Below are 14750 nucleotides of genomic sequence, written 5' to 3' on the forward strand. Positions count from 1 at the left end.
AGATAGAAAAGAGAGAACAATAAAACAAGATGATGCGCATTAAATATCCGATTAAAAGTCAACATGTTCTCTTCTGATCTATTGTGCTGCTGCGCGAACGCTGTCACACTGGTGAATGCAGCTGTCACATCTGAGAGGGTAGAGGAGGAGAAAAACACTTTGATTGGTGTTTGTTTGAAAGAAAAAAAAAAGAAGAAATGGCTTCAGCTCTTATTATTCATTGTATTAATCAACTGTGGCGTACGGGGAAAGCGTATCTGCCGTCGAATCTGAACCGCTCCCCTTTTAAATCCCTGCTCTGTATAAATGTGCATAAACAAAGACTTAGATCAGGTCCGAGGGCATTGGGTGTCTTTGTGCCATTAAGTGAGGAGGCGTATATATATATATATATATATATATATATATATATTTTAGTCCATTACCGTAGCCCCAGAGCTGCAGGCACTGCTGTTCGTGGGTGAGGCACATGCCGTTGTAGCAGTAGGCCAGTCCGTACTGGCAGGACGAGCCGTCCAGCAGGTAGACGTTGGCGGGGCAGTAAGGAGATGCCCCGGTGCAGTACTCGGGCAGGTCGCACGCCCCAGCCGGCCCCCGGCACATGGTACCCGCCTGTTTCAACTGGACACGGACAGAGAAGGAGCAGGGGGTCAGGGAGGACAAGGCACAGAGAAACACTGGCTTTATGTGGATTTATATGTCCCACATGTAAATATCTCACTCCTTAACTTAACTGATGATTAATGATTGTAACCTAATGGAAGCACAAGAACGTCTGGGGCAGGTTTCATCTTCTATCTGCAGGAACTGAGGGCCTCATATTTAATATAATTGTAAAATCATATTAAAATTTAAAGACAGACTGGGAGGAAAGTGTGTCAATAACAGCTCTGTTAGATTTGGGTTTGCAGGTTTGACCACTGGGCTACGCATTTAACACTGAGCATAAAGAGGCAGTGTTTGAAGAGATAATTATTGAAATTTTGGCTTTATTCTCAGACTTCTGACTTTTTTCCTCAAAATTTTGAGTTTATTCTGAATTCCTTCTTTTTTCTACGAATTCCGATTTTATTCTCGGATTTTAAATTTTGAAATTCTGACTTCAATCTCTGAATTCTTACTTTTTCTATGAATTCCGACATTATTCTTGGAATTCTTTTTTTATCCTCAAAATTCTCACTTTATTCTCAGATTTTAAATCTTGAAATTCTGACTTTATTCAGAATTTTTTTTCCTCTGAATTCTGACGTTATTCTCAAAATTCGAATTTAAATCTAATAATGAATTCATTATCTTTTAACTGAATTCCAACATTATCCTCGGAATTCTTTCTTAATTCTCAGAATTCTGAATTTATTCTCAGATTTTAAATCTTGAAATTCTGACATTATCTTCATTCTTCATTTTAAATTTTGAAACTTTCACAAATTTTTAACTTCAATCTGAATTCTTTTTTTCTCTGATTTCTGATATTATTCTCGAAATTATAACTTTATTCTTGAAATTCTGACTTTAATCTCTGAATTCATTCTTTTTTCACTGAATTCCAAAATTATTCTACGAATTCTTTCTTTATTCTCGTAATTCTGACTTTATTCTCAGATTTTATATCTTGAAATTCCAACTTTAATCTCAGAATTCCACCTTAACCATCCATCCATCCATCCATCCATCCATCCATCCATCCATGCTTTTATCGCAGAACTCCAGGAGTTCGGATGAGCTCGGTACATTTTTAATTTCACACTCTTTTGCACAAACATGTCCATGTCTGTCACAATGTGAGGACGTCTCCTGTGAGTGGCGTCTGTCTCCTGGTTGTACGTTTGGACAGTTGTGCAGATTTCTAGGAGAAGCTCAACAGTTCTGCGGCAAAAATGTCAGGAACTTGGAGCTATTTGTCATTTCCTCCGCTTTCGTTAAAGCACAAATTCCAGCTAAAGAATAATGATAAAAAAAAAACAGTTTCTATTTATGAATTTGCTCTTGTCCCAGAGACGTTGCCTAAGCCATTGCTCTCCGCAGTCCTTTTTAAAGTGACTGTTAGTAGACTTTGTCTTCCCAGTCCTGCGTGCTGCAATAAAAAATGGCAGCGTTTGAACGGTGAGACGAGAGCGGAGAGAGATGAGACGCGGCTGTGATGGAAGCCGGCGGGCGCTGTGTGTACAGTATGTCAACACGGCTGCCACGCTGACTGACAGTGAACTAATGATACAGAAACGAGGTGAGCTTCCTCCTACGCCGCGCTCCCTGCACATGTGTGTGTCTGTGTGTGCGTCTCTTACTTTGCAGCCTTCACAGCACACTCCATGGGCGCACTGAGCCTCCTCCTTCAACGTGCAATTATTGGCGTTGCAGCAGTCGTTTGTGCATTCCTAAAAAAAAAAACACAGCGACAGAAACACGACAAATTTACCGAATTACCCCAGTTCACATTAGCTCACCCCTAAACCTGTACAGCTCTGTATCCATCAGATGACACTAACTAGTTCACTTTACAAAGGGTTTGTGGTTGCTATTAATGACTATATTCATGTTAATAAATGGCTTTAATCATGCTTTACATATCGCAGTAGTCAGAAACCGCTCTGTGTAAGAGCAGTGTTTGGATTGGATCATTAATAAGGTAAACTCATTAACGGTCATTAAGGATTTCCTGCTGAGAAGCTCTCGATTCAGCAGTTTTAAATGTTGTGGGTCATTAATAATATAAAGCAAATGCGATTCATAGCATGAAAGATTAATACATTATCTTGAACGTCTTTATGTTGTGTGTCAAAGGCTGATCACTGGAGTCAGGTGTTTTAAATGTTAAAACATTACATGAACAGATTGTTCATGTAATAATAATAATAATGATAAAGCTCATGTCTGGTGATGTTACAGATTATTGTTTAGCATCGAACAGAAATATAAAATGTGTCATTTATGGCTTCAAATACTGGTTCTTTGATACTTCACGTATCAAGATTTTGTACAGAAAACCTGAGGTCAATGAATTTATCAAGTTGTCACGAAAGCTATTGTTTTGTTTTTTTTGAATTTTGACTTTAATCTTGAAATTCTGAATTTATTCTCAGACATAAATCTTGAAATTCTGACTTTATTCTCAAATTCTAAATCTTCTAATTCTGACTTCAATCTACAAATTCTGACTCTATTCGAAATTCTTTAATCGCAGAATTCTTAAGACTTGCTCTGACTCCTGACTTTATTCTTGGATTTCTGAATTTATACTCAGATTTTAAAGGTTGAAATTCTGACTTTAGTCTCAGAAACTTAACTTTTTTCTCTTTATTCTGAAAAATTCTGCCATTTGAAAAAAATAAATTTGTTTCATGGTCCTAATCCTACTCCTTTATCAATGATCACTGTTTGCTGTATAATTTATCTATTTCAGATGTCACTTCTGGGATGTAGTTAGTTTTTTGTGGCTCCATCATTCCTTCTCTTTGCGTCTGGTCAAGGTTTCCTGAAGTCGGGCTGAAGTGTTTGCGCTGAGTGAAGTCAGAGGTCAAGTAAACCTCCTTTGGTTCGAGCAGCACAGCAAATTGAAACAGAGGCAGTAAATTGGTGGCTGACGGCAGCGGCGTTCGCAGACGTGGAGGTTTGTTTATGGTGACTCCCACTCGGAGTGGAGCTGACAGCCGATGCTCAGGCTGCTGACAAGACCACCTGTTCAGAGGTTTGCAAATGAGACGAGCTACAGAGTTACGCCTAATTGTCTCACCTTGACAAACATATGGGCGTTGAGTTCCAGATTGTAAACGAAATGGGGGGTGGATCTATCTACGGTAACGTTTCTAAAAAAGTGGGGTGTACGCTGGAAGAGAATAAGACATTTCAGTTTTGGAATGACAGTGTATAATAGTGTAGAAAAACACTAGCTCAGTCAAACGAACATCACACTACAAACGAGTTGCTGCTGCTGTTGTTGTTGTTATGCTCGCCCATAATCCCGGCCCCGTTCTCTCCTGCTGGTATAATTAGCTTTTTTCTTTTTTTTTTTTCACCCTCTCTCTTGCTTTGAGTCAACTCCCACATTTGTTTTGAGCGTAACCGTGCCTCTGCTCAGGGCACCATGGCAACGGAGATGTTGTCTTTGTGTAAACTGTGTGTGACATGAGCAGCAGCAAAGTCACATCTCTCTGGTTTTTTATTTATTTATTTTCTTTTTTGTCGCTGCCGACTTCTGATGAAATTGTGACACGTCAGTCACGGCTGTCAGGCTCCTGTCACCTCACAACCGTTACTCACAAGTGTCTGAACGGTGTGTGTGTGTGTGCTTTTTGGGCGGCGCTTTGTAATTAGTTACCCTGGTAAAACAGATTTGTGTTTTTTGTTCACCAAAGTGTCAAATCGAATGCATACTATAACCTAAAATCCCTTTAATAACTCTAAACCATGGGTGTCAATTTTACTGGCCAAAACTGAAGTGTCGTTTGGTCCAATCTGGCCCACAGCATCAATCTGCTACATAGCGATTTCTCAATAACAGTATCTGCTATTCCTAACATGTCCACTAGGTGGCACTGTTTTCAGAATAATTGCGGACGTAGCGCAACACGGAGAATAAAGCTTGATACATACTCCACAAGAAGCGTGAACATGAAAAAAGTTCCTTCTGGTCAGGTCATTTATACTTGGCGAGGAACTCAAGTTCACGAGAAAGCCCCTCCCACTGCAATTATACGTCACACGCGCTAAGCATTGTGGGAGATTGTCGCATTATTCTCCGATCTGGGATCGTGTCCGTCCGACCACTCCGTTCATTCATCATGCATCCACACACAGTATGAAGATCTCTACCCAGGAGAGATTAGCGGGCACACTGCGAATATTAGCATCTGGGAGCTAACACAGTGGATGCTAGCATTTCCACTTTGTGTATTAACCACGCCCTCTTCCAATTTATGACCAACCACAGAACAGAACCAGACACCGCATGAGAGAAAAAAAGGTTTGCCCGGTGGTTGTGTCGAGAACAAGCTGCGAGAACTAAATGACGTAATTTTGTTCTAACCCCGACCCTAACCCTAACCCTAGGTACGCTCATTTCTCACGGACTATATAATCCTTAACCATAGAAATGAGATCCAAAAACACGTTGAATAAGGTCACCTGGACTTGTAGAATTTCTTGAAGACGTTTGGCCACTCATCCGAGTAGCTTCTTCAGTTCTGATAAACTAGTGGGAAATTGAGGTTTAAATAGGAATAAACTCTGTGGGTAACACCCACCAAGAAACTTGCTTGACCAGAAACTGGGGTCACTAATTACCATAATGGCTGGTACTTACCTGTCCTTGAAAGGGGGGAACATAGAAATGAGACAAAATTGCACTTGTTTTTCTTTAAAAGTTTTACATTCATAAATAGCATGTTTTGTAAAAGGGTAGATCCTTAAATTTAAACATTGTCATAATGTTCTTCTTTGCGTTAAAACAAAGAGAAAAATCAGTTGTTATTTATAAGTTAAATTGGTCTGTATGTGGCCCCCCAAAGAAAGGGTTTGACACCTCTTACCATCATCAACAACCGACTTGACGTTAGTCTGCATAGATGACCTACTAACACTAATACTCACTAGACTTGCTAATACTTTTAGAGGGAAATATATTTTAAAGTGTTACGTGCCATAAAAAGAGAATACTCTGATCATAGGACCCAAAATTTGAATATCTATATTTCCATGACAACATCACTGGTGCATCTGCTAATCCGTCTGTTCTGTCAGTAGACATATGCTCTCCTTTTTATTTTTTTTCACTTTAGTACACTGTGAAAATCAGCTGACATATCTGAAGACTCTGCAAGCCGACTGCAGAAGAACATGTTTGAGGATCTGAAACGACACAAGAAATGAGGAAAAAAATGAACAAATTTGCTCACATCAGGCTCTCCGCAGTCGCACTCTTCTCCGTCCTCCACGAAGCCATTGCCACACTTCTTGCCCCCGACCAGGTCCTTCATGTTGGGCATGTTGAAGAGACACATGCCCCCTCCCTTCTGGAAGTAATTGTCAAGGTCACGTTTGCTGCAGCGACTGAAGACTCGAGGGAATGGGTGCCTGGAAAAGGCATAAAACACAGGCATATATAAAACATACAGGAGAGCTGTTTGGTGACCAACTTTAAGAGTTATTTTTTAAGGATGTGCAGCTTGTTGTTGGATATTTTTGGGTTATATACTACTGTCACCCAAAATCTGAGCTGCCATAATATTATGACCACCTTCCTACTTTTGTGTTGGTTTCCCTTGTGCCTCCAAAACAGTTGTGACAGATACTTGAGCAGTTTGGGATCTAGTGAATTTGGAGGCCAGATCAACACATTGTTGATGTTCCTCATGTTTTTTTAAGTTGTTCTTTAAGTGTTTTTGTGTGTGTGTTTATGTCAGGCTGCATCCTGCTGGTGATAACTGCTGTAAACCATCAAGGAATTGAATTGCAGATCCAAAAGTTTCCCAGCAGAAACTCCTGGTCATAATGTTGTGGCTGATGAGTATATTTAAAGCAGTTTTGGCTGCATATCTATTCTTTTCTTCCCTTGCTTTCCTAACAGTAGCTCTTTGTGCTTCCATGTGGAGCTTTGAGGTATTGTAGGGCAACATAGAAGTGCCGTCTCTACAGGGATTTGTTTGCCTTCATACTCGTCGGGTATCATGGGAAATAACATTTCAGTCAAAACTGTTTGATTTGAAATATTGATGCCTAAAATAAGACAGTTCTTACATGTGACAAATCAAAAAATCTCAAGTGACTAGATGATTTGTTGAGGCGCCACATTAATACGTGATTTGTTTTCGCCCCCTTTTTAGGTGATGGAATTGTTATTTATGTGTCAAGCTCTTAGAGACAGCCTCTTGAGTGATCGCAGCCTGATGCAACGCCCGGGGCTCACCCAGTGGCAGCAGCCATCACACAGCCCCCCTGCTCGGGGGTGGCCTCCACGCAGCAGCCGTCGTGATCGTGGCTCATGCCGAAGTTGTGGCCGATCTCGTGGGCCATGGTGGCGGCGGCGCCAATGGACAGCTCTGAGTGGTCCTTCAGGGGTGAAACAGAGGAAAAGTGTAGGTCAGATTCAGATACGAGCGACAACAACTTTTAGGTAATAAAACGCAGCCTGTTCTGAGCTATTACATGCTTTTCATATTATACAAGGCCACACGTCTACAGCAAACAAACTACTTAGACACTTTAAAACATCTGTTGTCTAAACAACAGCATAAGAAAAACTCCTAGGGGCAGTTGTGACTCAGTAGTGGGTTGTCCATGAACCAAAGGCTGAGTGGTTCACGGACCTCGTGCCGAAACAGTCCTTGAGAAAGACACTGAACCCAGAGTTGCTCCCAGTCCCTTGAATTTGAGTGCACTTGTGTGTTAAGTGCTTTGAGAACCAATAGGTAGAAAAACATCATATAAATACAAGTTAACAAATTTACAAATCCTCCACATACAGTTAAATAGCAGAAAAATCAGTCTTTATGTAATATGAATTGGAAATAACTGGACAGATGTTTGCAGATAGCTGAGGTTAAAAAATCGGTGAACTAGGGTTATTTCAGTAACCAACAACAAAACAAAATACAGATAGCTTCTCAGTGAAAACGATTTATCCGATATTAATGTGAACCCAAAGGTCCGAAATCAATCCAAGTGGAGGAAAATAAAACCACTTCACTTCACTGGACACACCAAAAAAAAAAAAAAACCCGACAGCAGCACATATTGTACCACTTGTCTGTATCAGTAAAAAAAAAGAAAGAAAGGAAAATTGGGTACGTCTAAAAAAACCCTGTCCTGTTGAGCTGAACGTTTAAAGAAAGGACTGATTCAAACATGCTACACGGTGCGTAATCAGAACACAGAGTACGTTTGAAGTGTTTAGACGAGGAGCTAAATCCCAGAAGTAAGAAGCAGCTACACTGTCCCAGTTCCGAAGGTAAAAGAGTCAAATTCAGAAAGATAAAGCTGCGTAAATACATGCAGCAGCGACATGTTTTTTTTTTCCTTCTACTTTTTTTTTTTCTTAGCTCAGCTTTGATCTGCTGAAAGCTGTCATTCAGTCTCTGCTTCTGAATTATGCAGACTGTATAAAACAGGGATTTTTCTTAAAACCTGTTCGGATCCTTCATATTTATTATTCTGAGGGCTCAGCCACAGAGGTAACTGGAGTGAGGTGAACTGCTGGGGTCTGAGCTCGTCAGCCGCAGGACATTTGGATTCTACAAGCCACCTCAACCCAAAAGACAGCTGGGAGCCTATTAGAAGCTAATCAAGCTTGGGAAAGCTATCGATCTCTCTGGCCGCTCAGTCCGCTGTTTGTAGGGAGGCGTACAGTTGAAGAAGCCGAATGCAGGCTGGAAACTCCATAAAATACCGACCTGTGCTGCAGCAGAGACCTTCCAGTAGGCCTCCTGCAGATTTACTTCATATACTGTAGCTCTGTGTGTCTTTAGATAATTGTGTTTTCCATTTCTAGCGGTACGGTAGAGCAACAAAGTTACAAATGTAACCATGGTTTCCGTGAATTTGCCATTACCGTCTCTCTCTGGAAGAAAAAACTTTAGCTCTTTAGAAGAAGGCGATGAATGGATTATTACATGAGGTGACAGTGTTTATGTAATTACTGTCACTGCGTGGAAGAGGAAGACAAAAGCTTTGCAATGTAGCCCTGAAAGAGTAGTCTGAGAAATGTGAACATCTGCCTTCTTGCCGAGAGCGAGACAATTAGCGTCATTCTCCTTCTGCGCATTCAGCACAGAGATGGATGCAACATCGGGGTAAGGGATTTATTTTTTTCCTGAGACCAACAGCCCCATGTTCAATGTGATATGATTTAAAAACAAGATGTTTGGAAAATAGCTTTTTTTTTTTTTTACGTTGTGCTGAACCATCTTAGCCGCAAAACTAAATCCTTGCTTTTACTTTTTCTTTTTGCTGTTGAGTAGTGGACTCTCTGAGTTACAAATCATCATTATCTTTTTATCTATTATTTGTTAAATGAAAAAAGAAAACATTTTCTTTTAGTTTTAGTTCAAATGTTTTAAATTTTTTGGCGTTTCATTTTAATCAACATGTTTTAGTCTAGTCTAGGGGAAAGTGACACTTTAGTATCTGTAGTGATATTTTAAATAAGTTAACATGCTAAAGTGACGCTGCAGTTATTATAACCAGTTTTATTTGGTCCGTAATATATTACATCGATCAGGCATAACATTAGGACCACCTTCCTAATATTGTGTAGGTCTCGGTGCCTGTAAAACAGCTGTGACCCACCAGAGAATGAGTCCTGTGGTGTCTGGTAACAGGATGTTGTTAATGGGGGGTCTTTGGGTCCTATGGGTTGGTGGATCGTCGCACAGATACTTGATCAGTTTGGGATCTAGTGAATTCGGAGGCCAGGTTAAAAAACCTTGTGTTGTTCGTCATGTTTTTTTGTTGTTTAGTTGTTCCTAAACAATTTTTGTGTGTATGCCTGTGTCAGGAGGGTCATTGTTATGGGGTGGGGGCGTCTGGTCTGGTCTGGTCTGGTCTGGTCTGGACTGGTCTGGTCTGGTCTGGTCTAGGTGGGTGCTACATGTCTAAGTAACATCCACATGAATAAATTCCAGGTCCAAAAGTTTCCCAGCAGAACAATGAATTGTCACAATGAATTCACTTCACCTGTTATTGGTCATAATATTGTGGCTGATCGGTCGGTGTATCATATCCATATGACATTATATTGAATTTATTCCCACGTACCACGTTGATGCCTCCAGAGTTTTCCAGGCTGCACATCCCCTCCAGCGGTGCCATCCCAATAGTTGTCCCCTTGAAAATCACACCACTATCACACACACACAGAGACACACACACAGATACACACAGAGACACACAAGGAAAAATCCCTTAACCTTAATGTCCACCCTGTTCACTCACAGGGCTCCACAGCGGGCCCCGACTGATTGCAGATGCAACAGGACTGCACACTGGCAGACACGATAAGCCTGTCAGATGTGGGAGTGGGCGTGCAAGGAACCTCAATCCACCATGTGGTCTCCTGGCAGTTGTCACTTAGCAATTCAAAAAAAATAAAAAAATAAAAAATAACAACCAAGCCCTGTCTGATGAATCAAAACAAAACCAGCCCTGTGGTAGAAGCTAATTACAGAACACGTGGGGCCAGCAATTTACTGCTTAGGGACGAGGATGAGCTCTCTCTGTATGTGTGTGCTGCTGCTACTTCTTCTTTTTCATGCTGAGTTGTGTTGTTGGGCCCAATTACGATCACCTGAAATCTTTTGCTTAACAAAACCCCTGGTTAACTAATCATTCGTCGGTTTATACGCTAACAGAAATATGAAATGATCCGAGACCCAAAGCCGGAAACTGTGGCCTCGTCATCAGGAGATGGGGGGCGACTGTGGGAAGATGTGGAATTAATCAGCTACTGCATTAGCTGAGGCACAATGCTCAACTATTAACGTCTCCAGGTTTTCACTGCCAACAAGAACTAAAGGAGCTAATTTAACTGATTAGCTCCCACTGAGGTGACTATTCAGTGGGAAGACAAGTGGATCAATACAGCGAGAAAAGAAGGTTCCGCAGAAAGTGAGTTCAGTCTAATAGGTGGTGGTTTAGATTTATACGTTAAATTGACACAGAAGCTACGGTGCTAACTAACAGGAAATGTAACCGCAAGAGCTGTGATTGGTCCACTTGGTAGTAGCATGTGCCTGCTTCAGTATTTGCAGCTGCTTCACCATCTACGCAATTGTCAAACTGATTGTTTTGGATGAATAAAGATGGAGCACATGGAGGAAAGGTCAACTGAGGAGGTTCGGAAATACATTTGTATGACTCGTGTTCTGCAAGTCGCCGTTATCGAAAGTGAAGCAGGAAATAGAAACAAAAATTAATCCAACTTTACAGAGGGAGCCAGACTAATAAGCGCACAAGTATAAATGGCCAGGTTATGGGGTCCAGGTCCTGCTGTACCTTAAAAGAGCCTTAAGTCTGAACTAGAGATTGACCGATATGAATTTTTTAGGGGCAATACCAATTTTTTTGTCAATGTTTGGAGCCGATATTGCTTTTTCTCTCTCCATTTACATGATACAAATGACACGAAGATAAGAAATGTTACAAGTCTCAATTTCACCAAAACGTAAACATTTATTGAACTCATAGAATATTTAACGCTCTTATGCATAGTTAGTAGGGGAGGGGCAATGTATGGGCTGCACGGGTCTGTAGCACCTCCAGCAGCACAGGGCTGCCTGTGGATGCGCCTGTCTGTAAATCTTGCCGAAATGCAGTCAAATCTCTAGTCTGAACAGTTTATAGTGAAAAGATCAGCTGTTAACTATTGATTGCTGAGGCTACGTACTCCAGCGAGTTCTTCCCCTCTGCAGCAAAGGACCCAACGCTCTCCCTTTATGGGGCCGTTTTTATCCAGAAGAGCTTTTGTCTTTACTCTGTTGAGTTTGCTGCTTGTGACAATGTGTGTCTTATTAACATCCCGGTCAAGGTGTGCTTATAATTTGTTTTATTTTAGCCACAGTTTAGCACAGTTTTGATTTGTCACTTCCAGATGCTGACCATCCCTGGTTTATTTATTTATGACTTGGAGTGCATGTCATACATTTTTGGTAGGTATTCATTCATTCACTGTCTGTAGCTGCTCGTCCTCTGGAGAGTTGTTGGGAAGCTGGAGCCTATCCCAGCTGTCATTCACAGCCACTTTGCACACAGTGTGTTTTAATGGACGTAAATGGAACTTTCTTTACATACAAGGAACCTCCACAGAGCACAGTGAAGCTGTCGGGTCAGGTTGTTTGGAGACGCATGTGAAAATGTACATCTAAGAAGATTCATCGGGTAAAACGTCTTCAAGTAAAGCCCTTCTTTTAGCCTTGTTTGACATGTGCAAGTGAATTGTCTTGATCAGTTGCATTTACTACTGAAACTTCAGGTGAAGCCTTGCAAAAGTTGCAAATGTAGCATGTTAAAAAAAATCTTATGAGTATGACATGGCATCATCTAGATCTGACCATTCAATGAATTCCTCTACAACAGGAGCTTGCCCTGAGATGCACATATAGTCTATCCAACTCAGGATGCGTAGTGTGTACACCAGGTCATATCCAAATGGCCTAATCAGTCATTTATCTGTAACCATGCTTTATTTTCCCTGTACAGCTCGGTCTATGATGTCTAAAATAACCAGACTGACTCCAGTGAAGGGTAAACTCTAACTTTTCATGTCCTCTTTCGCTGCACTGCCGGTGCATCTTAGGGATTAGTTGTGAGTATCTTACGTGAGCAGCTGAGCGTTGTCATGTTTCTTGCGTGATTTCAGCTTCTGCCTCCACTGGAGGAAGGACCAGAGGGTGGCGTTCGGCTCCTCGGTGATGATGCACTGATCTCTGTCGGTCCAAACCTCCAGACCAATCAGAGGCACACGGATGTTCAGAGCCCTGTAGAACTGATTGTAGACACACACACACACACACACACACACACACACACACACACACACAAAAACTCTTATAATACAGTCTGGTCACACCACACCATTTCTTCCCAATCTCCTCCCGAAAGGTTGTTGAAGGACAGAATTGATTAAATCCTGAAAAGGCTCTATATGGCGCTAGATATTTGTGTACACGTTTCAATCACTGATGATGTAGTATTTGGAATACAAACGATAATAGACCTCCAAGTAGATTAGTGATGGATGACCCAGATGATAAATGACTTACAGCTAGGTACGTAGCATGCGGAATGGAGCTGTTTGTTTTCTGGAGAATGGCAGCAGGAGAAACCCATCAGCCTTACCTTATCCACATAATTGGCAATTTCCATTATCCTCGCCTTGGTCTTTTCGTAGTCCTTATTCTGCCGTTTAAACTGTGGGACGTTGAAGATATGGGGATATCAGAGGCACGAATGAGGTCGACAGTCAGGAAAATAAATGAAGCGATAGAAGCAGTCCATTCTAAAGCTCCCTGCAGAAAGTACTGACCCGTAAAACAATACAACTCGTCCTGCTTTACCGTTCCTACAGCAGGCAATTATTATAATTATACAAATTACACAAGAGGAAGGCCACGCTCTTCATTTTTGTCAACGTGTCCTGTTACCATAGCACTGATACGGCAAGCTACACTTTTATTAAGACATAGCATCTCATCACTGGTGCGTATTGTCCATTTAAAAGCCCTTCCACCTTTAGACTCCACATGGGCCTGCTCCCTCATTAGGCAGCCCTAATCCTTCTGGCTCATCTCCACGCGCCTTTGTCTCGCTGCGACTATTGCGTCAGCTCATAACTGTCAGTGGGAAAGTGCCCCATTAGACCGAACGAGATAATTGTTTAAGATGCGGACCCTGTTTCCATTACGGTGCATCATTTGATGGCCGCCTGACATCAGCGGACAAATGCGGCGGTTGAACGCGCACGGGAACATTCTGCTGTGGAGTGAATTGTGTTAGGCGGGAAAAAAGAGAAGTCATCTTACCAAGGTGCTGTCGGCCACAATGTACAGCTCCATGTACTTAGTTGTACCCCAGGCATTCCTTTTCACCTGGAATTAAAAGGAAGATGAGAAAATAATTGTCAACAGGGCACCCAGTTTGAAAATTGCAAGGCATACAGGACTGAAGGGTTATGACGGAACATCTGGGTCGGAGCATCTCCGAACGTTATGTTGGAATAAATCTGATCTGTGTGTCTGTGATGGTTCTCAGTTATCCAGGTAGCTTCTTCAGTTCAGAATCTACTAGGAATACAAGTCTAGTTGCCTTCTTTTAATGTTTTAGGATAGAAATCTGATCCACAGAGGCGAAACAGGACACCTTCGAACAGTGGCCTTCCAGACTACCTTATACTGCCTTAAAACATGATGAATAAAGATGAATTTACATCAGAAAGAAAAGCTTTGTACTGTAAACTGTAAAATAATAATTATAATTCATTGGCTTTTCCAGATGCTCAAAGTTGTCAACTTTACTCCCCTTTTCGCTCGTTTCATCACCGTCACAGGTCTAAAATTATTTCCTAACCAAACTTGTCTTCTGTTTAGAGGAGAACCCTCAGCAGTAGACTCATTCAACCCAAAAGCATTCGTGAGACCAACAAAACTATCTCCTTGAAGGACTATTCAGATCCGGTCAACGATACATTGACCACATGTTGCCTTAAGCAAGACACTGAACCCCCAGCGGCTCCCAGTGGGTAGAGTGGGAATGAATGGGTAAACGAGTCATTGAAGCACTTTGAGAACCAAATGGCACTATATGAATACAGGCTTGCACAGTGTGGTCCCACGTTTCTTTCTACAGTGCCGCTTTCAATTTGTGTTGTATAACTCATTCAGTTACTCATATTTTGGGTTATTTTCGCACTTTGAGATGTAAGTGGTCATTCACTTAAACAGCCTGGAGCTATTTGTGTAAGCAATTAAAAAAAAAAAAAAAAAAAAGTTGCATATACTCTCAATATAATAAATAGCCTATAGAAGTTTCCACGCTCCTTATACAAGATTACAACCATTAGGAAAAGCCTCTGCTGTAATTAGAAGTCATTGATTTATGTGCACTAGGGGAATTGCTGTTGCCACGACTCATTCTGGACTTAACACCAATACTACGCACTCACTGGGAGAGAATCTGTCGGGCTGTGATTGCAGCATGCGGAGTTCAACACACACATACTCACTTGCCAATAGTGGCAAAGGCCTCGGGACCCTAGGTGGGCATTT

The 14750-nt window shown here is 41.5% G+C and overlaps 1 protein-coding gene across 1 annotated transcript in view; it reads right to left on the reverse strand.

Moving 5' to 3' along the window:
- Positions 1-14750, reverse strand: part of adam19a (ADAM metallopeptidase domain 19a) — a 148667-nt gene that overhangs the window by 25308 nt on the left and 108609 nt on the right. The window contains exons 7-14 of the mRNA XM_047593599.1: positions 13509-13574; positions 12826-12897; positions 12306-12472; positions 9748-9832; positions 6902-7044; positions 5892-6069; positions 2286-2375; positions 426-621 (exon numbers count right to left, since the gene is read on the reverse strand). Of these exons, the coding sequence (XP_047449555.1) occupies positions 426-621; positions 2286-2375; positions 5892-6069; positions 6902-7044; positions 9748-9832; positions 12306-12472; positions 12826-12897; positions 13509-13574 (997 nt within the window). The remainder of the gene's footprint in view (positions 1-425; positions 622-2285; positions 2376-5891; positions 6070-6901; positions 7045-9747; positions 9833-12305; positions 12473-12825; positions 12898-13508; positions 13575-14750) is intronic.

The sequence above is a fragment of the Mugil cephalus genome, chromosome 1, assembly GCF_022458985.1.
Source record: "Mugil cephalus isolate CIBA_MC_2020 chromosome 1, CIBA_Mcephalus_1.1, whole genome shotgun sequence".
Taxonomy (NCBI): Eukaryota; Metazoa; Chordata; class Actinopteri; order Mugiliformes; family Mugilidae; genus Mugil; species Mugil cephalus.